The sequence below is a fragment of the Doryrhamphus excisus genome, chromosome 14 (genome assembly GCF_030265055.1).
Source record: "Doryrhamphus excisus isolate RoL2022-K1 chromosome 14, RoL_Dexc_1.0, whole genome shotgun sequence".
Classification (NCBI taxonomy): Eukaryota; Metazoa; Chordata; class Actinopteri; order Syngnathiformes; family Syngnathidae; genus Doryrhamphus; species Doryrhamphus excisus.
Window position 1 is genome coordinate 16,807,700 of NC_080479.1, and position 21,195 is coordinate 16,828,894.

The window sequence follows — 21,195 nt, forward strand, 5'->3', positions numbered from 1 at the left end:
TTGGGAGGCGGGACAGAGAGAATGAGAGAGATGCTCCTGTCTACACAAAGCAGATGCTTCTCACAAAGTGGAGGGAACATAATTGCATGGAAGCAGGTGCACGGAAAGGATTGGTTACTTCCTCTGATAGAAAAGCAGATAGGAAAAAAAGAGTAATGCTGGAACATAAGTCATAGTAATGGTAATGGTTTAATTTCATTTGAACATGCATCAGATTACAATTGAATGCATCCCATAATCAGTTCACAGTTCCACATGTCCAAAAGGAGTAGGAAGAAGCAAAGCTTATTAAATCCTACCCCTACATCTGGTACTTTTACAATCAGTAACTGTTACATTTGTTCACTTCCTGCTTTCATAATATATATTTTTTTTTATTAGAACAGGGGTGACATGTAACAACAACGAAGAAAACTGCAAAAATTTAAGAAATATTATTTAAGAAAAGAAGTTGTAATTTCGAAAAAAGTAGCAAATTTGACCAGAAAAATGTTGTAATATGAGGGAAAATAACAGGAAAAAAGATGCAATTTTTGGTGACTAAACTAAAAATAAGATAATTTTAGTCACTCAGAGCTGAAACATAAAAAAAATATCATTTTTTAAGCCTTAATAATTATTAGCCATAATTTTTATTTTATTTTATTTTATTTTATTTTATTTTATTTTATTTTATTTTATTTTATTTTATTTTATTTTATTTTATTTTATTTTATTTTATTTTATTTTATTTTATTTTATTTTATTTTATTTTATTTTATTTTATTTTATTTTATTTTATTTTATTTTATTTTATTTTAGTATTGGATGACATTTTTAGCTAATTGCTTATTTTTAGCCTTATGCATTATTTTAGCTGTTTGAAGATGAACTATATCAGCAAGTTTGGCGATTTTAGAAATAATGAGTTAGTATGTTCTCTGAATTATCCTTACTGACCTTTTTTTTGCAGTACATTTAGCGGGTGAAGATTGCTTTTATAGTTATTAGCCCATATTTTTCCACACAATAAGTAAGATATGGTAGATCCAGAGAAGTCAGAGATGTTGCTGAGCAACTGTGTGAGCGTGAAAGTGACTGTGCTCTTTCTTGCAGACTCGCTTCACATTGCATGAAGCATTTTTTTTTGCAACATCAGATATATACTGTATATTTTTTTACTGCATGCATTGCAAAGAGTATGTTATATTTCAAAAGTTGCATGCATTTTGCAGTAATGTAATCCGTCTCTAGTAGAGACGTGCTTTTGTGCAGCAACAACAACAACAACAACATTTTTTTTTTTAATGGTTCTAAACATCCTCGGTCGCTAGTGGCGATGCTTGGATGGACGTCAGACATGACGCACACAATTCATAGTTCAGCCGAGTGTGTGGGAGGACAAGACTAAGCGCCCGGTGATACCAGCCTTCTGTGAAGGGCTTTAATTGCAGCTTCGTCGCAATTATCTCGATGAGAAGCGGTCAGTTCGGGGTTTTTATTCAATACGTGCGATGATACTAATCACATGCATAATATCATCTGGAAAAGGTGTGAACATCAGGGTGGACAAGGTTTAATTCATTTGCATCGTAACTAATAATTTTTATTTTTATTTTTATTTTTATTTTTATTTTTATTTTTATTTTTATTTTTATTTTTATTTTTATTTTTATTTTTATTTTTATTTTTATTTTTATTTTTATTTTTATTTTTATTTTTATTGGTGTATAGGTCTCATTCATTTGCATGGTAACTAATATTTTTTTTTATTTGTCTATAGGTCTAATTCATTTGCATGGTAACTAATTATTTTTATTTTTATTTTTATTTTTATTTTTATTTTTATTTTTATTTTTATTTTTATTTTTATTTTTATTTTTATTTTTATTTTTATTTTTATTTTTATTTTTATTTTTATTTTTATTTTTATTTTTATTTTTATTTTTATTTTTATTTTTATTTTTATTTTTATTTTTATTTTTATTTTTATTTTTATTTTTATTTTTATTTTTATTTTTATTTTTATTTTTATTTTTATTTTTATTTTTATTTTTATTTTTATTTTTATTTTTATTTTTATTGGTCTATATGTCTAATTCATTTGCATGGTAACTAATAATCACACCAGATTGTTTTGCATCTCATTTCCTGTCCCGCTTGCAGCTCAAGGTTAAAGCTGACCCGATGGCGTCGTCACTTCTTTCTTGGTCCTCCGTGGCTCTTCTCGTGCTCTTCTTCACTTCCACGTCCTCCACGCCGTCCGGTCCGGCGTCTGCCACCTGCGCGACTCTCGAACAAAGTCGCTTCTTTGGCGTTTTCTCCTCCACGACGACACTTCCATCGGCACCGTGTTCCTGGACCCTGCAGAACCCCGACCCTCGTCGCTATACCGTTTACATGAAGATCACTAAACCGACTGACTCCTGCGTACCCAAGCAGATCAGGACCTTCCAGTTTGATTCCTTCATCGAGACGTCCCGGACTTACCTGGGTATGGAGAGCTACGATGAAGTCGTGAGGCTGTGCGACGCGTCGACTACCGTCACTTACCTTGAATCCAGCAAGCAGTTCCTTCAAATCCGTAAAGTGGCCCCGAGTAACGGTGTCGAGATTCCTCAAAGCGAGAACGACGTCAGCGAGTTTAAGGCCGAGTTTCTCGTCGTCGGGAAGAGGAACCCGAGTATGCCCGCCTGCCAGATGTTGTGCCAGTGGTTGGAGAAGTGCCTGTCCAGTAGCACCCACGAGTACCCCTGCGGGATCATGAATACACCTTGCCAGTGCTGGGAGGCCCCAAAGAGGAAGCCGGGGAGCTGCTACAGGGGCGGCGTCTATGTGGAGAAATGCATTCCGGTGCCAAGAGACAATGGACGCAATGCCGAGATCATCAGTAAGTAAGACTCGAACTCGAACTTATAACAGACACTGGTGATTCCAAACAAAGCTTATATGATCCGTACTTGATGCAGTTTAGTATTTGATGCCTTCAGGGGTCATCATAAATGACAAAACTTTTCTACCGCGTATCCTCACAAGGGTGGCGGAGGGTGCTGGAGCCTATCCCAGCTGTCTTCTGGTGAGAGGCAAGGTACATTCTGAACTGACAGCCAGCCAATCACAGGGCACATATAGACAAACAACCATTCACACTCACATTCATACCTATGGACAATTTGGAGTCGCTAATTAACCTAGCATGTTTTTGGAATGTGGGAGGAAAACCCACGCAAGCACGAGGAGAACATGCAAACTCCATACAGAGATGGCCGAGAGTGGAATTGAACTCGGGTCTCCTAGCTGTGAGGCCTGCGTGCTAACCACTTTCTATGCCGCATGTCCTCCAATGAACTGCTTTGCTCAGACACAATGCAGAATGGGAAACTTCAAAACTCATATTGGTACTTCTTTGTATATTTGTTAGGTACACCTTTGGAGTGTTAAGTTACTGTGTGATGAGTTTAGTGTGTTTTTTTTGCAAGCATAAACATGGCTAAATAAACTAATAGACATAGACATGTTGTTTTCTATAATAGCCAAGTCTATTGGTACTTATTTGTACATTTGTTAGGTACACCTTTGGAGTGTTAAGTTACTGTGTGATGAGTTCAGTGTTTTTTTTTGCAAGCATAAACATGGCTAAATAATAATAGACATGTTTTTGGAATGTGGGAGGAAACCGGAGTACCTGCACGGGGAGAACATGCAAACTCCACACAGAGATGGCCGAGGGTGGAATTGAACCACTGACCTTCTTAGTCTGTGCCTTATTGCATGTCACTGCTATTAATCAAGTCTCCCAGGCATCAAACAGGTGATGTGGTCTCACCAGTTACAAACTAATAAGAATCGAATCAAAGGTGTTGGAGAAATGTCTCTAATTAGATGAACTGCCCAAAGTGCACACATCGCTACCTGCAAGCTAAGCGTGTTAACTTCAGAGCTCGGGGGGGTTGGGGGGGTAGAGGGCGGAAAGGAGCACAAAGACCTCACAGTCAGCTGGCGAAGCTGAAAGGCGAAACGGTTGTCATAGCAACACTGCTGCCGTCGTCGTTGTTGTGAAAAGCTGAACAAAGTGAACAACTATCAGTCAGGAAAATAGTCCAGTAATATTGACACACTTCCTGTCCAAGGAAGTACTTTAACCTTCATTTCCTTTTTTATTGAATCTAACCTTAAACTGTTCCTTTCATTTGAACATGCATCAGATTACAATTGAATGCATCCCATAATCAGTTCACAGTTCCACATGTCCAAAAGGAGTAGGAAGAAGCAAAGCTTATTAAATCCTACCCCTCCATCTGGTACTTTTACAATCAGTAACTGTTACATTTGTTCACTTCCTGCTTTCCTAATATAGTTTGGGGTTTTTTAATTTTAATTTTAATTTTAATTTTAATTTTAATTTTAATTTTAATTTTAATTTTAATTTTAATTTTAATTTTAATTTTAATTTTAATTTTAATTTTAATTTTAATTTTAATTTTAATTTTAATTTTAATTTTAATTTTAATTTTAATTTTAATTTTAATAATTGGTTATTTTTAGCCTTATGCATTATTTTAGCTGTTTGAAGATGAACTATATCAGCAAGTTGAAGTATTTGTGATTTTAGAAATAAGGAGTTAGTATGTTCTCTGTAGGCGGCATTATAAATTATCCTTACTGGCCTTTTTTGCAGTACATTTAGTGAAGATTGCTTTTATAGTTATTAGCCCATATTTCCACACAATAAGTAAGATATGGTAGAACCTTTTTTAATTTTAATTTTAATTTTAATTTTAATTTTAATTTTAATTTTAATTTTAATTTTAATTTTAATTTTAATTTTAATTTTAATTTTAATTTTAATTTTAATTTTAATTTTAATTTTAATTTGTTCACTTCCTGCTTTCCTAATATAGTTTTTTTTTTATGTAGAACGAGGGTGTCGTAACATGTGACATGTAACAACAACGAAGAAAACAGCAAAAATTAAAGAAATATTATTTAAGAAAAAAAGTTGTAATCTCTGTTCTTTCGTGCAGAAGGCTGGGCCGGATGGAGTCGCTGGTCAGTATGCAGCCAGGAATGCGGGGGTGGCGTCCAGGTGCGGAGTCGTACCTGTCAACCCGATGATGCGGTCTGTGAAGGCACCGTTGAAGAAGGGCGGCCATGCAACCCACAAGCCTGCATCGGTAATTTAATCTAATCTAATCTAATAACCTCGGTTTAATCTCTTAGAATTAAATAGGATTTTAAGCTAATTTGAATTTTAATTTCTGTATATTTTCAGGCAAAGAACGCACCAAAAGTCAGGGTCTGCGAGCCATTATTGGTCTGAGGAGAGACCACACTGATGATCCCAGCTTTGGAGTTGTTGCAACCCAAACCGGTAAGATCATTACACCAGTTTTAAAATCGATTTTAAGATTCTCTTACTGGTTTTTAAACTGCCTTGCAGCTTCTTATTTATCTGATCTGCTTTTACCATATCAACCCCCGAGGACCCTCTGCGGTCCTCCGGTACTGGCCTTTTAACAAGACCAAAACCCAGAACTAAAACCCAAGGTGAGGCAGCATTTAGCCACTATGGCCCCCCCACCTGTGGAACAGCCTGCCGGAGAGCCTCAGGACTGTGGAGACTGTTGATATTTAAAAAAAAAAAAAGATTAAAAACACACCTTTTTAATCAGGCTTTTAACTATATAAAAATAACATAATAATTAAAAAAAATTAAAATTAATAAAAATTAACATATTATAATAATAAATAATAATAAATAATAATAAATAATAATAAATAATAATAAATAATAATAAATAATAATAAATAATAATAAATAATAATAAATAATATTAAAATATTTTAACTGTATAAAAATAAAACAATAATAACAAATTTAAAATTAATAAAAATTTAAATATTGTAATAATAAATAATAAATAATAAATAATAAATAATAAATAATAAATAATAAATAATAAATAATAAATAATAAATAATAAATAATAAATAATAAATAATAAATAATAAATATAAAACATATTATATAAAAAACATATTTTAAACTTTTCTTTTTATATTTTAGTCCTATTTTATGCTTTTAGTCTTTAGCTTTTAACTCCAGTATTTCTTCCGGGGGTGGGGGGGTCCTCCACACTGGGGGGTGTGTCGGGTCTGCTGAGGGGGGTTGCCATCCTTGCGTCCCTTCCACCCGGCCGGTCGGTTGGGGGTTCCTCCCCTTGATGTGGGGGTCCACCCATCTCTCGGAGTCGGGGGCAGGGGGCACTTTGTGTCGGATCTACAAATAAAGTTGATTTGATTTAGATTTATTCATTTTTATTTTATTTTATTTTTTATTTTTCCCAAAGATTTAACCAAAGAATTGTTGCCTTTCTTACAGCAAACGCTAAAACAGATGAATGGTCCGCATGGACTGCATGTTCAGTAACTTGCGGAGAAGGTTGGCAAAGCCGAACCCGCGTCTGCGCCACTTCCTCCTTCACCACCCAATGCACCGGACCCCTGCGAGAGAACAGACCCTGCAACAACACCGCCATCTGCCCAGGTGACTTCCTTTTCATGTCATGTGATGCTCATGTCCTTAATGTAGACATTTCCGTAACAACGACAACAACTAATCCGACTCCTGCAGTTGACGGAGCCTGGGATGAATGGACCCCCTGGAGCTTGTGCTCATCTACATGCGGTCGTGGTTACCGTGACCGTTCCCGTACTTGTAAGCTGCCCCAGAATGGAGGAGAGCCTTGCAACGGACCTTCCAGACAGAACAAGCTCTGCAACATTGCAGTGTGCCCTGGTGAGTTCCCTGGATTTGTATGTGTGTGTGACTTTTCTAGCATAAGTGAATTAACTGTGGGCTGCACGGTGGATGAGTGGTTAGCGAGCAGACCTCATAGCTAGGAGTCAATTATAGAAAACAACATGTCTATGTCTATTAGTTTATTTAGCCATGTTTATGATTGCAAAAAAATACTAAACTCATCACACAGTAACTTAACACTCCAAAGGTGTACCTAAAAAATATACAAAGAAGTACCAATATGAGTTTTGAAGTTTCCCATTCTGCATTGTGTCTGAGCAAAGCAGTTCATTGGAGGACATGCGGCATAGAAAGTGGTTAGTACGCAGGCCACACAGCCTGGAGACCCGAGTTCAATTCCACCCTCGGCTATCTGTGTGTGGAGTTTGCATGTTCTCCCCGGGCATGCGTGGGTTTTTTTTCCGGGTACTCCGGTGTCCTCCCACATTCCAAAACCATGTCTATTATAGAAAACAACATCTATTAGTTTATTTAGTCATGTTTATGCTTGCAAAAAACACTAAACTCATCACACAGTAACTTAACACTCCAAAGTGTGTACCTAAAAATATACAAAGAAGTACTAATATGAGTTTTGAAGTTTCCCATTCTGCATTGTGTCTGAGCAAAGCAGTTCATTGGAGGACATGCGGCATAGAAAGTGGTTAGTGCACAGGCCACACAGCTTCGAGACCCGAGTTCAATTCCACCCTCGGCCATTTCTGTGTGAAGTTTGCATGTTCTCCCCGTGGGTTTTCTCCGGGTACTCCGGTTTCCTCCCACATTCCAAAAACATGCTAGGTTAATTGGCGACTCCAAATTGTCCATAGGTATGAATGTGAGTGTGAATGGTTGTTTGTCTATATGTGCCCTGTGATTGGCTAGCCAACCAGTCCAGGGTCTACCCCCCCTCTCGTCCCAAGACAGCTGGGATAGGCTCCAGCACCCCCCCTACGACCCTTGTGAGGATACGCTGTAGAAAATGAATGAACTGAATGAACTGAATCTGCTTCCCTCTAGTGGACGGACACTGGAACGACTGGTCAGCATGGAGCCCATGCTCTGCCTCTTGCTCCAACGGTACCATGCAGAGAACAAGAGAATGCAACGGCCCATCCTACGGGGGCTCGGAATGCCACGGAAGCTGGAAAGAGGCAGTCAACTGCTTCCTGAAAGAGTGTCCAGGTAAATAAAAAATAAAAAATAAAACTATAATTGACACATCTACAGTACACAATCAAGGTGAAAGTTGCTGTCTGTGTTTAAGTTGACGGACGCTGGCACGCGTGGACCTCATGGGGAAGCTGCAGCAAGACTTGCGGCGGCGGAGTCCAGCAGAGACAAAGACTATGCGAAGGTCCTTTCTTCGGTGGGGAGCCTTGCCCCGGTGAAAGAGGGGAGCAGAGGCGCTGTAACGAGAAGAGATGCCCCGGTGAGTCACGGGAAGGAATTGGAATCAATTCCAGTAACAATTCGGTGCTCATGCTGTGCACGGATCTTGCAGAGCCACATGAGATTTGCCCTGAGCAGAACACTGGAGATGTTGTGTGGAAGAAGACCCCTGCTGGTGACATGGCTGCCATCTCCTGTCCGGCTGATGCTGCAGGTATTGTTTATGGTTTAATGGTTTAATTTCATTTGAACATGCATCAGATTACAATTGAATGCATCCCATAATCAGTTCACAGTTGCACATTTCCAAAAAGGAGTAGGAAGAAGCAAAGCTTATTAAATCCTACCCCTCCATCTGGTATTTTTACAATCAGTAACTGTTACATTTGTTCACTTCCTGCTTTCCTAATGTAGTTTTTTTTTTATTATTGTAGAACGGGGGTGTCATGTAACACGTGACATGTAACAACAACGAAGAAAACAGCAAAAATTTAAGAAATATTATTTAAGAAAAAAAGTTGTAATCTCGAAAAAAGTAGCAAATTTGACCAGAATAATGTCGTAATATGAGGGAAAATAACGTCATTTTAGTAGCAGGAAAAAATATGCAATTTTTCATGACTAAACTAAAGGAAAAAATAAGATAATTTTAGTCACTCAGAGCTGAAAATTTTTAATTTTAATTTTAATTTTTATGCTAAAAAATTAAGTTTTCTGTAATTTTAATTTTAATTTTAATTTTAATTTTAATTTTAATTTTAATTTTAATTTTAATTTTAATTTTAATTTTAATTTTAATTTTAATTTTAATTTTAATTTTAATTTTAATTTTAATTTTAATTTTAATTTTAATTTTAATTTTAATTTTAATTTTAATTTTAATTTTAATTTTTTTAATAATTGGTTATTTTTAGCCCTATGCATTATTTTAGCTGTTTGAAGATTTGTGATTTTATAAATAAGGAGTTATTATGTTCTCTGTAGGCGGTATTATGAATTATCCTTACTGACCTTTTTTTGCAGTACATTTAGCGAGTGAAGATTGCTTTTATAGTTATTAGCCCATATTTCCACACAATAAGTAAGATATGGTAGAACTAGAGAGCAATAAAGAGTGTGGAGTGATTTCTGATTGAGAATACATTTTTGCAATTTTTAAAAAATATTTCTTGCCAATATTTCTTGTGACAGTAAAGCTCTAATGTATATGAATGTCCTCCTTACCATGTTGGACTTCTTCTCATACAGGTCTGATTCTTCGCCGCTGCAGTCTTAATGCTGTTGGTTTGGCCACATGGGAGAGTCCAACTTACATCAAGTGTGTCTCCAAGAACTACGAGAACATTCAGATCCTGGTGAGATCCCAAAAAAAGTTATTTTTTTATATGAAACAGGCATGATGATGAATACTAATTTACCAAAACAAACCCTTGCAGTCGAGGGACTACAGTACCAAAGCACAGATGGCGCAAAACGTGGACGGCATCGCCGAAGTCATTTCCCGTCTGAGGTTCTTAACCGATGAAGGCGCCACGTACAGCGGTGACCTTTTGGCTGTCATGGACATCATGAAGAACACCTCCGACTTGTACAAGGCAACCAGGCTGAGGCTCAGCAATGCAGACGTTGAGGTAAACACTAAAGTCATCACACAGTAACTTAACACTCCAAAGGTGTACCTAAAATATACAAAGAAGTACCAATATGAGTTTCTGCATGAATTAGGGATGTCTGATTATTATTATCGGGGCTGCACGGTGGTTGAGTGGTTAGCGCGCAGACCTCACAGCGAGGAGACCAGGGTTCAATTCCATTCAATTTGTGGAGTTTGCATGTTCTCCCATGTCTATTAGTTTATTTAGCCATGTTTATGCTTGCAAAAAACACTAAACTCATCACACAGTAACTTAACACTCCAAAGTGTGTACCTAAAATATACAAAGAAGTACCAATATAAGTTTTGAAGTTTCTCATTCTGCATTGTGTCTGAGCAAAGCAGTTCATTGGAGGACATGCGGCATAGAAAGTGGTTAGCGCGGAGGCCACACAGCTAGGAGACCCGAGTTCAATTCCACCCTCGGCCATTTCTGTGTGGAGTTTGCATGTTCTCCCCGTGCATGCGTGGGTTTTTTCCGGGTACTCCGGTTTCCTCCCACATTCCAAAAACATGCTAGGTTAATTAGCGACTCCAAATTGTCCATAGGTATGAATGTGAGTGTGAATGGTTGTTTGTCTATATGTGCCCTGTGATTGGCTGGCGACCAGTCCAGGGTGTACCCCGCCTCTCGCCTGATGACAGCTGGGATAGGCTCCAGCACCCATCACGACCCTTGTGAGGAAAAGCTGTAGAAAATGAATGAATGAATGAATGATTATTATCATCCATAGGATGAATAGACAAGAATTCCCATAGTCACACTGCGGAATCTTACAGCTGCAAAGGGAACACCATCTTCATTGTCACCTCCAGGAGGTGTCATAACTACATGTCCTGATACTTTTCTTTCCACATTGCAAAATCTGCAGCGGCTGTATCTCCCACCGAATTACCATACCAGGTATGTTCTTACACCTGTGTTTTGTTTACTTGCAGAACTACGTCCAAACAATCAGCAACTTACTGAAGGAAGAACATCACGACAAATGGGAAGAGGCACAGCTGGTACGTGTGAAAATGGGCGTGTGAGTGCGAGGGACACCTCAGAGCGCCAGACGTGAAAAGAATTAATTAGATCACAATCAAAGTTATTTTTAGTGTGGAACAGTTAATTGCGAAAACCCCAAAACTGTAAAAAAGCGGAATGCAAAAAAAAAAAAAACTCTGTGATGACACACTTCAAGGTGAGCATGATGGGGGGGGGGTGAGATTGACTCAGGGAAAAGCACAACGCCCACTCGGCAATCTGTGAGTCTCCACGCCATCCCACAAAGTCTCGTCGGGGGCCGAGAGGGGACACAGACGGCACGACACATCACGTCGAAAAAAAAAAAAACACACACCTAGCGCCCACATTGCTCCGGTTATGCGTCAGAGATACGCAAGTAACGGCAGCCCTCCCCTCCGTTAAGTGCGAGGGAGAGGAAATACTGTAGAAACTGCAGTGTGACTCAACGCCGTGTCCATTTAAGGCCTTTAGGAAGTTTGCCGGTTGCTAGGCAGCAGGCTGGGAGAACATCTCGACGAGATAAAGATACTATTCAGATTCACCCATTTCCTTATGTCAATCCAGTATAAGGTATGATATCCCATAATTTATGCAGCTGGGCTAAATGTACAATAATAATTTGCTAATTTTTTTTTATCTCCCTTCAATAAAGTAAGCTTTAGTCAGGCCACAAGGGGGCGTGGTAACCCTTCTAACGAGTGGCATCCTGGAAGGTAGCTAAAAATTAAATCTACATTAAAGTTGTAATTAAATGCATTGTCAGTCAGACCATAAGGGGGCGTGGTAACCCTTCTAACGAGTGGCATCCTGGAAGGTAGCTAAAAATTAAATCTACATTAAAGTTGTAATTAAATGCATTGTCAGTCAGACCATAAGGGGGCGTGGTAACCCTTCTAACGAGTGGCATCCTGGAAGGTAGCTAAAAATTAAATCTACATTAAAGTTGTAATTAAATGCATTATCAGTCAGACCATAAGAGGGCGTGGCAACCTGGTCTAACGAGTTGCATCCTGGAAGGTGGCTAAAATGTAATCTACATTAAAGTTGTAATTAAAGACATTGTCACTCAGACCATAAGAGGACGTAGTAACCCTTCTAACGAGTTGCATCCTGGAAGGTGGCTAAAAATTAAATCTACATTAAAGTTGAAATTAAAGGCATTGTCAGTCAGACCATAAGGGGCGTGGTGTCATGTCACATGACACATGGGAACCCAATGGACTAGCTAAAAACCCGAACTGTCAACTCGTCATCCAGCGCTACTCTTTAAGGCAGTGTTTTTCAACCTTGTCTGAGCCACTGCACGTTTTTTATTTTATAATTATAATTATATAATATTACAAAATGTCACCATGACCTCTCACGTGCATCACTAAGTCTATTGGAGGAACCAGGAAATCAACTACGTGTTGCCACACGGACGTATATTACATTGCTCTTCCCGTTTTTACACCACGGACACTGGAAAATGACATAATATTTGTAGAAAATTATAAATAAATTATATTTTTTAATAACTGCGGAACAGTGGTTGAAAATCACTGCTTTAATACATCAAAGTGTGAGTTTTACCGATGTATATTTGTACAGTTACACCAGTACTTCCGGGGGCGCCAAATACTCATTCAATTCAATTCAATTGAAGGATTTTGGTGCCATTTGTACACATAAATAGATAAATGCTACATGATAATTGAGAAATACTGCATTATAGTAACACACGCCACAAAAATCTTAAATTTTATACACTCATTGTGTCAATTTTTTTTGTTGTTTTCCTCATACAGATGGGCGCCAACGTTAAGGAGTTCTTCCATCTTGTTGAGGACTCAGTGAACATGATCGGTATGCAAATGAGCGGCTTCCAGGACATTTATGAAGTCACCGAGAATTTAGGTGAGCCTTGAGTGCATTAGAACATCTCTCTTGCCTAATATGACTATTTCTACCGTCTTAAACTGTATGACACTTAGTACATATTTTTGTTCCTGTAGCAAAGCATTCTTGGTAGTATTTTCACTCATTTATCACGGTTTTCTACTCAGTGCTGAGCATCCATAAGCGGCCAACAACAACAAGCTCCAACTTCACTTTCCCGGCTAAAGGCTGGAGGGGCATGTTAGACTGGGTGAGGACTTCCGAGGAGAAAATTTCTGTTTCCAGAGAAGCACTAGCCATCGAGCAAACTGGTACGTTTTTGTTTTTTGGGGTTTTTTTTTCAGATAAACGTCATAAAAGTAATTTGTTTTGCAAATGTATATTTAAGCAACTGTTTTCTTCATTCCAGATGGCAATGATGCATTTGTGACTGGCATCGTCCTCTACAGAAACCTTAGTTCCTTCCTCTCCTTTCAGAGGTAAGACATTACATCATCGTCGTTCTTTCTTTTGCCACTAGATGGAGTCCACTCTATTTCTTATAGTTGACATGCATCCCAAAAAACAACAAAAAAGGAAGAAAATTTGTATTTTACAGTTGGTTTTGTCCCAAGACTGTGAGGCGAGTTTTAGTGTTGGTTTGTACTTGTGCCTAAATGAGCTCCACAAGTTGGACATCCTTCCATCTAATGGAAATAGGACTCTATAACAGGATTAAGGGGTACACGTAACACTTTACTCAAACATGTTGTGAAAGAGCCACAGAAAAGAGTCATTGTGCAATATAATTATCCCGTATAAGGGGGTCCCAAAACCCCCAAAACGGTGAAAATGGCCGAGGAAAAATCAGCAGTAATTATACAAAATAATGTCAAAATATTAAGAAAAAAATCTAATTTACAGGACAAATATAGAAGTAGAAAGTTATACATACATAAATAACTAGAGATGGCCGATAATTGTCAGTACCAATAATTATCGTCTCAATAAGAGGTGATGTGGAAAAATCGGCAGTAATTATACACGATAATGTCAAAATATTAAGAAAGTTATACATACATAAATAACTAGAGATGGCCGATAATTGTCAGTGCCAATAATTATCGGCTCAATAAGAGTTGATATGGAAAAATCGGCAGTAATTATACAAGATAATGTCAAAATATTAAGAAAGTTATACATACATAAATAACTAGGGATGGCCGATAATTGTCAGTACCTATAATTATCGGCTCAATAAGAGTATCAGCATCGGAAATTGACAATTTTGACAATATCAGCATATCGGAAAAGTGTTAGGGTCACAGTTCAAAATCCTTATTGTAAGTCACTCATTCGCCACTATTAAGAAAGTTATACATACATAAATAACTAGAGATGACCGATAATTGTCAGTACCAATAATTATCGGCTCAATAAGAGTATCGGCATCGGAAATTGACAATTTTTGACAATATCAGCATATCGGAAAAGTGTTAGGGTCACAGTTCAAAATCCTTATTGTAAGTCACTCATTCCCCACTGATTCCATCATGTCTAATTCCTACAGCAACAGCACCCTGCTCAATTCCAAAGTGGTCACGGTGATCGTCAAGCCCACCCCTTCCCTTGCGTCTTCTCCTGTTGAGATCGAGTTCCCCCACCTCCACAATGTAAGTCCACAGCCTTACCCCCCCCCCCCCCCCCCCCCCCCTCGGGGTGTTTGCTCACCCGCCGCACACGGAACTTGACATTTTAGTTGACATTTGCGGTGAAACTGTGACATTTGCCGATGATTTCGAGACCTGCAAAGATCAACAGCCTAACCAGCTGGTCAAGTCGGTGATGAGAAATCACAGTCACCGGAGTGGTAATGAGCTTCTGTAGCTGATAAGCTGTTTTTAGCTATGGCGGAAAGCAGATGGGTGGCGGCAAGGTGTTGCTTCTCACACGTTCTTTAATATCATCATTGCAAATCTATACATGTTGTATGCATCGATTCCTCACAATGTTGTTTTCTCCCTTTCTGCGTCCTCTAATTCTCAGGGCACCATGAATGAGACTTGCCTATCTTGGGATGAGAGTGAAACGTAAGTGTTGACTTTTGTTGTCTATCTATCTTTTGCGTGCATCCTCTATTTTTTCCCGTCACCTTGTTTTAGTCATGCATCCATCACCGAGTTGTACATTCATCCACCCTGAGAGTCACCAGAGGGGGAGCGATAATGTTTCATCCCTTTTTTCATGTCAGTCATTTGTGGCACAGAGGGGCAGTGCCACAACATGTTGAGCCATCTCTGACACACACTTACCGTACGGCACATGCTCGGAGCATTTGTGTACTTTTTTCCATAACATTACCAGCTGAAGGGAGGGTATTTAGCAATGTGATTGATGGAAGTAAAAGATAAAAATACAGTAAAACAGGTGAAGGTTTTTATTATAGTTTATTTCTTATTCTTAGATACAGCTAGACCTCTTCTAAACTACTTACTAGGGTGTCTAAAGTGTGGCCTCGGGGGCATTTGTGGCCCGCGGCTGTTTGTTTATTGGCCCGTGTCACATTTTAAAAAACAAAAAAAAACAATAATTATAGCAAAAATGGTAATGGTTTAATTTCATTTGAACATGCATCAGATTACAATTGAATGCATCCCATAATCAGTTCACAGTTCCACATGTCCAAAAGGAGTAGGAAGAAGCAAAGCTTATTAAATCCTACCCCTCCATCAGGTACTTACAATCAGTAACAGTTCCATTTGTTCACTTCCTGCTTTCCTAATTTATTTTTATTTTTATTTTTATTTTTATTTTTATTTTTATTTTTATTTTTATTTTTATTTTTATTTTTATTTTTATTTTTATTTTTATTTTTATTTTTATTTTTATTTTTATTTTTATTTTTATTTTTATTTTTATTTTTATTTTTATTTTTATTTTTATTTTTATTTTTATTTTTATTTTTTAAATGGTTCCAGAATTGTCAGCAAATCCTGTTTTTAACATTATTAGAGCCCTCCAGACATGAAATAACACCCCTATAGTCACATTTATGCTCCTATTACTAACAAAATAGGCATAATTTAATAATAAACATTATTCTCAGATACAGCTAGACCTCTTCCAAACTACTTCCTAGGGTGTCTAAAGTGTGGCCTGGGGGGCATTTGTGGCCCGCGGCTGTTTGTTTATCGGCCTGTGTCACATTTTTAAAAAACCCAAAAAACCCAATAAAAATAAAAATACAAAAATATTAAAAACAGGATTCGCTGACAATTCTAGAACCATAAAATTAAAATTAAAATTAAAATTAAAATTAAAATTAAAATTAAAATTAAAATTAAAATTAAAATTAAAATTAAAATTAAAATTAAAATTAAAATTAAAATTAAAATTAAAATTAAAATTAAAATTAAAATTAAAATTAAAATTAAAATTAAAATTAAAATTAATTTAAAAAATGGAAAAATCACCAGTAATTACACAAGATAATGTCAAAATATTACAAAAAAAATCAAATGTACAAGACAAATAGAGACAGATAGAAGTAAAAAGTTACACATACATACATACATTCCACCACAGGAGATATGTCATGTTACACATATCGCTATTGGCTGATATCGGCATCGGTTTTCATCAAAAAAAGCCACTAACAAATAAAAAGATAAGGAAAACACCGACTTCTATAACCAATAGTCAGTGTACAACAATCAATCGTTATGTAGCATGCTAACATATCCCTTCAGGCTTACATTGACTTATCCGCCATGTTGCACTTATTCCTTCAATTCAACACACAAAACTTAACTGAATCGCAAGTAGAACACTTCCTGTGCTTGCGAAGCGAGGGCCACAAGAGCGAGCTTGTCGGATGTGCTTCATTTATGACAGCGGATGGGATCATCATTGGGAGGATGCGGCCAAGGGCAGATAGGGTCAGCGCCTGTGTGGCGCAGGAAGGGCTCCATTAGCTCCTCGAATGAACTTACGACAAGACGCACAAAGACCTGCGGTGTTTCGGGACAATAAGAGACAGGCTTTTGGACGAGCGGGGTTTACATTTGACCTCCTGGCTCCTATTTAGCCACATGAGAGAGTATGAATATTGCAAAGAATAATCAGTGTGGTGCACTGCAGTCGGATATATTGATTGATACCCTTCACGCGTGGATTTGCACATAACTCTTGTATTGGATTGGTTAGCGACGCATCTTAGGTTAGATGCATTGATTTATTGTTTTGGAGATGCACATTTTTGTCATGTTTTGTGCATTTGTTTACATATATATTATATATATATTCATTAATAAAGCATGCTGTTTGGTGGTTGACTACAGTGTATGCTTAGTTAAGAAATATGCATATTTAAGCGCATTTTGCATATTTTTAAGCATCAAAATGAGGCCCAACATAAATATAAGGCATTCAAAGACGTTGTGGTGATATGTAGTATTTTACATTAGTCGCAAGGTGTTTGTAATTTGACAGGCAGGAAGTACCGTACAGAAAAAGCAAGTAAAAAAGCAAAAACAAGGAACACTCCCAATGCTAACATGTTTATGCTAATGCTAATATGCCTATTGGGATTTCATAGTGTAAATGTGACTATAGGGGTGTTATTTCATGTCTGGAGATCTCTAAAAAATGTTTGAAAAAGTATTTAGAAGGTTGTAAACATTCATTCGTTTTCTACCGCTTGTTGCCGGGGGGTGCTGGAGTCTATCCCAGCTGTCTTCAGGCGAGAGGCGGGGTTTCACCCTGGACTGGTGACCAGCCAATCACAGGGCACATATAGACAAACAACCATTCACACTCACATTCATACCTATGGATAATTTGGAGTCGCTAATTAACCTAGCATGTTTTTTGGAATGTGGGAGGAAACCGGAGTACCCGGAGAAAACCCACGCATGCACGGGGTTTACATGCAAAATCCACATAGAGATGGCTGAAGGTGGAATTGAACTCGGGTCTCCTAGCTGTGTGGCCTGCACACTAACCACTTTCTGTTCTCCAATGAACTGCTTTGCTCAGACACAATGCAGAATGGGAAACTTCAAAACTCATATTGGTACTTCTTTGTATATTTTTCAGTTACACCTTTGGAGTGTTAAGTTGCTGTGTGATGAATTTAGTGTTTTTTTTGCAAGCATAAACATGGCTAAATAAACTAATAGACATAGACATGGTTTTGGAATGGGTGTGGAATTGAACTAGGGTCTCCTAGCTGTGAGGTCTGCACGCTAACCACTCGTCCACCGTGCAGCCCTTGTGAAAGATCTGAATTTTCTTATTTTTCCGAACATTTCCCTTATTTTTATTCATGTACATGTTGCCAGGTATGATTCCGATGGCTCCACCCACCTTTGGTGGCCAGGTAGTGCCAGTAAAATCATAATACCAGACAAAAATATTTCCATATGCGTCTATATTTTAAGTAATCAGGCACAAACATGTCAAGTATTGTTAATTCCATGCAATTATAAGCACATTATGTCCGTTTTTGCTGTGTTTATAATGATTGACAGGGTTATGACAGCTTAAAGAGATAAATAATAAAAAAAAAAAAGGTAGACGTGGGCGTCATTTCATATGTGAGTTATTTTTGGAGCCCCCACAATCAATCAAGACGCATTTTTAATGAGAGTCGTCAGAGAGCAGATCAGCCTCTCCTCTTCTTTTCTCTCCTCTTCTCCTCTCCTCTTTTCTCTCCTCACCGGCGCCTTGCTTTTGTTCTCCTCCCCTGTGCAGATCCTCCCTGCTCGGATCTTGGTCTGCTCGGAGCTGCAGAGCCGTCCCCGTTCATTCGTTCCGAACCAAATGCGTGTGTGACAGCCTCTCCACCTTCGCCATTTTAGCGCACACCAACTTCGATTCGGTAAGTCTTCGAAAATCCGGTTTTTTGTTGTTGTTTATTTTGCCTCTCCACCATCTTTTGACGTGTTCGTGTAATTGTATGTGTGTGTGAAAATGCGACGCATGTTAGTGTTTGGACTCATTTGCATTTTTTTTCTTCTTTGTCTCCCCTGGAAGAAAATGTGATTTTAGTGGGTTATTGACGCATGACAATTACACGAAAAAAAAATTGCTTGCATGACCAAAATGGTGTTAAAATATCGTAAATGTGAAGGAATAACGTGTGTAATAACGTCCTGTGAATGGCGGCGTGTTTTAATGCGCAAAAAAAACCAAAAAAAACAATGTTATTTCCCCTGTAGACTGTGTTGCCCCAGAAGCTGGCCGAGCCAGTTGCCGTGGCAACGGCTTCTGCAGCGCAAAAAAAAAAAAAAAAAAAACTCGGCCTGTGGGATTTTTCATAACTGAGAAGCTGAAAGGGGGTTGGAGGGGGTGGGAGGGGGGTAAAAAAAAACACACACACACAGCAACCATTACCTAACCAACCTTAACCCCCCCCACCCTTCCCCACTCACGCCTTTGACCGTCATTCATTTAGCATCCAGCATCATTTAGCATCGACTTAGCATCCGGTACCCCATTATGCTTATATTTTTATAACATTTTCATGACTTGTAGACTTGAACCCGGGGATAAAAAGTCACTCATCACGATCGTTATACAACGATTATCGTTATTAGCGTCCTTCTTCTCCGCCTTTTTTTGTCGTCCTCCTTCAGATATATGAACCAATGAGAGACAGACATCTGGTTATGCATTGACAGTTCCTGTTTTCTTGCACCCCCCCCCCTCCCCCGCCCCCCATCTTCATAACCCCCACCCTACCCCCCATCTTTCACCCTTTAATGTGCACTGTGGTCATTTTCAATGACATCCACCCGCCAGTAATATATATAGCAGAGAGGGACAGACTTTTGCTTTTGATGTCGTCTCATTTCAAAATCTTTGATACGACTCGTCCAATAGCGTCGCCCTATTTATGAAAAAACATTTATGATATTTAGGTCAAATTCAGGACAGACAGATTCCGTTTGTACTAGTTTGTACTTTCCGTAAGATTCGATAAAAAAGCTGGCACAATCTGCCATCTGTTTGCGTCTGGTATAGTACTAAATTAAATAAAAAGTACTCTATATATCATTGGTGTTTAAACTGTAGCCCACGGGCCACATCAGGACTTTTAAAAAAAAAAACAACCTTTAACATGCAAAGCGTCTTCAGAATAGTCAGATGCAAAAAAAGCCATCAACAAAAAAACGGAACATGCTGCACAAAGTAGCATACCATACATTCCTTCCACAAGGCATGCTGGGTAACTTGTGGTACTCTTTTTTTTTTTGTAACATTTTGCCATGTTTTGCTTGATTTCGAAATCAATCCGATTTGGTATCCATTGTTTTATTGTTCATATAGTTAATATTGTTGTGACAGCTGCACTACCCAGCATGCCTTGCGGGCATTTGGAAATAACAGTTTTAAGTTATGTGATGTTTATGTGATGCGTTACCTTGCTATGGACAGGTTGTGTTTTTGTCGTTCAGCTTGGTGCCACCTGAATATAGAAAAAAAATGTACGGACCAGAGCTGTCCTATCTAGTCTTTGAGCATCAACTGTTGTATTTTTGTGGCAGATTCAAACTGTATTGGCGCAACAGGCATTCAAAAGACACATTCAAAGACACTGTGTAGTATTCGGTGTTCGGTGAGACACACAAGCACCAGACTGGTCTTATTTATGTCTTATATGTCTTATTTTATTTTATTATAACTACCAGATTGCATAATCTGAGTGTAAAGGTGAATATAGGGGTGCTATTCCATGTGTAGAGGGCTCTACTAATATTAAAAACAGGATTTGCTGACAATTCTGGAACTATTAAAAAGAATAAAAAATAAAAATAAACGAGTCATAGATTAATTGTTCTAATATAGAACATATGTTCTTCTACCTTGTACAGTGGAGCATGTTTTTATTTTATATTCTTTTTTTTTGCCTAAATGAAGCATTTTCAAACTTATTTTCTCTTATTATGTCTATTTTGTTAGTAATAGGAGCGTAAATATAGGGGTGTTATTTTATGTCTAGGGGGCTCTAATTAAAAAAACTGTTAAAAACAGGATTCGCTGACAATTCCAGAGCCATAAAATTAAAATTAAAATTAAAATTAAAATTAAAATTAAAATTAAAATTAAAATTAAAATTAAAATTAAAATTAAAATTAAAATTAAAATTAAAAAAAGAAATAAAAATTAAAATTAAAATTAAAAAAGAAATAAATAATAAATAAAAATAAAAATGTATAAAAAATAAATAATAATAATAAATAATAAAATAAAAACTGTATTTAGAAGGCCTTAAAGAGGTTGACTTACCAATTAACAGTGATAAACAATGTATTGCTGTATTTTTTGCAACCAGTAGAGGCGCTGTTGAGTATGAAACATTAAGCAGTCGATTCCTCTGGGCGGCATTATTGTGTTTAACCTTCCGAAATCTGGCACATGGTGCGTTTTTATGTTGCTATGGTGACTGCGATGTGATGGAATCAGCTTCCTTTACTTAGTAGAAAAGATATGTAT

General features: G+C 37.5%; 1 protein-coding gene across 5 annotated transcripts in view; it reads left to right on the plus strand.

The window, feature by feature from the left end:
- Positions 1–21,195, plus strand: part of LOC131101788 (adhesion G protein-coupled receptor B1-like) — a 75,034-nt gene that overhangs the window by 43,374 nt on the left and 10,465 nt on the right. For all 5 annotated transcript variants that reach the window (XM_058047140.1, XM_058047142.1, XM_058047141.1 and 2 more), the window contains 17 exons: positions 2,146–2,869; positions 5,004–5,153; positions 5,252–5,350; positions 6,362–6,526; positions 6,614–6,778; positions 7,802–7,966; positions 8,049–8,213; positions 8,286–8,387; positions 9,422–9,528; positions 9,610–9,804; positions 10,767–10,835; positions 12,627–12,735; positions 12,885–13,028; positions 13,127–13,196; positions 14,267–14,369; positions 14,743–14,786; positions 18,451–18,577. In XM_058047140.1, coding sequence (XP_057903123.1) covers positions 2,167–2,869; positions 5,004–5,153; positions 5,252–5,350; positions 6,362–6,526; positions 6,614–6,778; positions 7,802–7,966; positions 8,049–8,213; positions 8,286–8,387; positions 9,422–9,528; positions 9,610–9,804; positions 10,767–10,835; positions 12,627–12,735; positions 12,885–13,028; positions 13,127–13,196; positions 14,267–14,369; positions 14,743–14,786; positions 18,451–18,577 — 2,682 coding nt within the window. In that variant the 5' untranslated portion in view covers positions 2,146–2,166. The remainder of the gene's footprint in view (positions 1–2,145; positions 2,870–5,003; positions 5,154–5,251; positions 5,351–6,361; positions 6,527–6,613; positions 6,779–7,801; positions 7,967–8,048; positions 8,214–8,285; positions 8,388–9,421; positions 9,529–9,609; positions 9,805–10,766; positions 10,836–12,626; positions 12,736–12,884; positions 13,029–13,126; positions 13,197–14,266; positions 14,370–14,742; positions 14,787–18,450; positions 18,578–21,195) is intronic.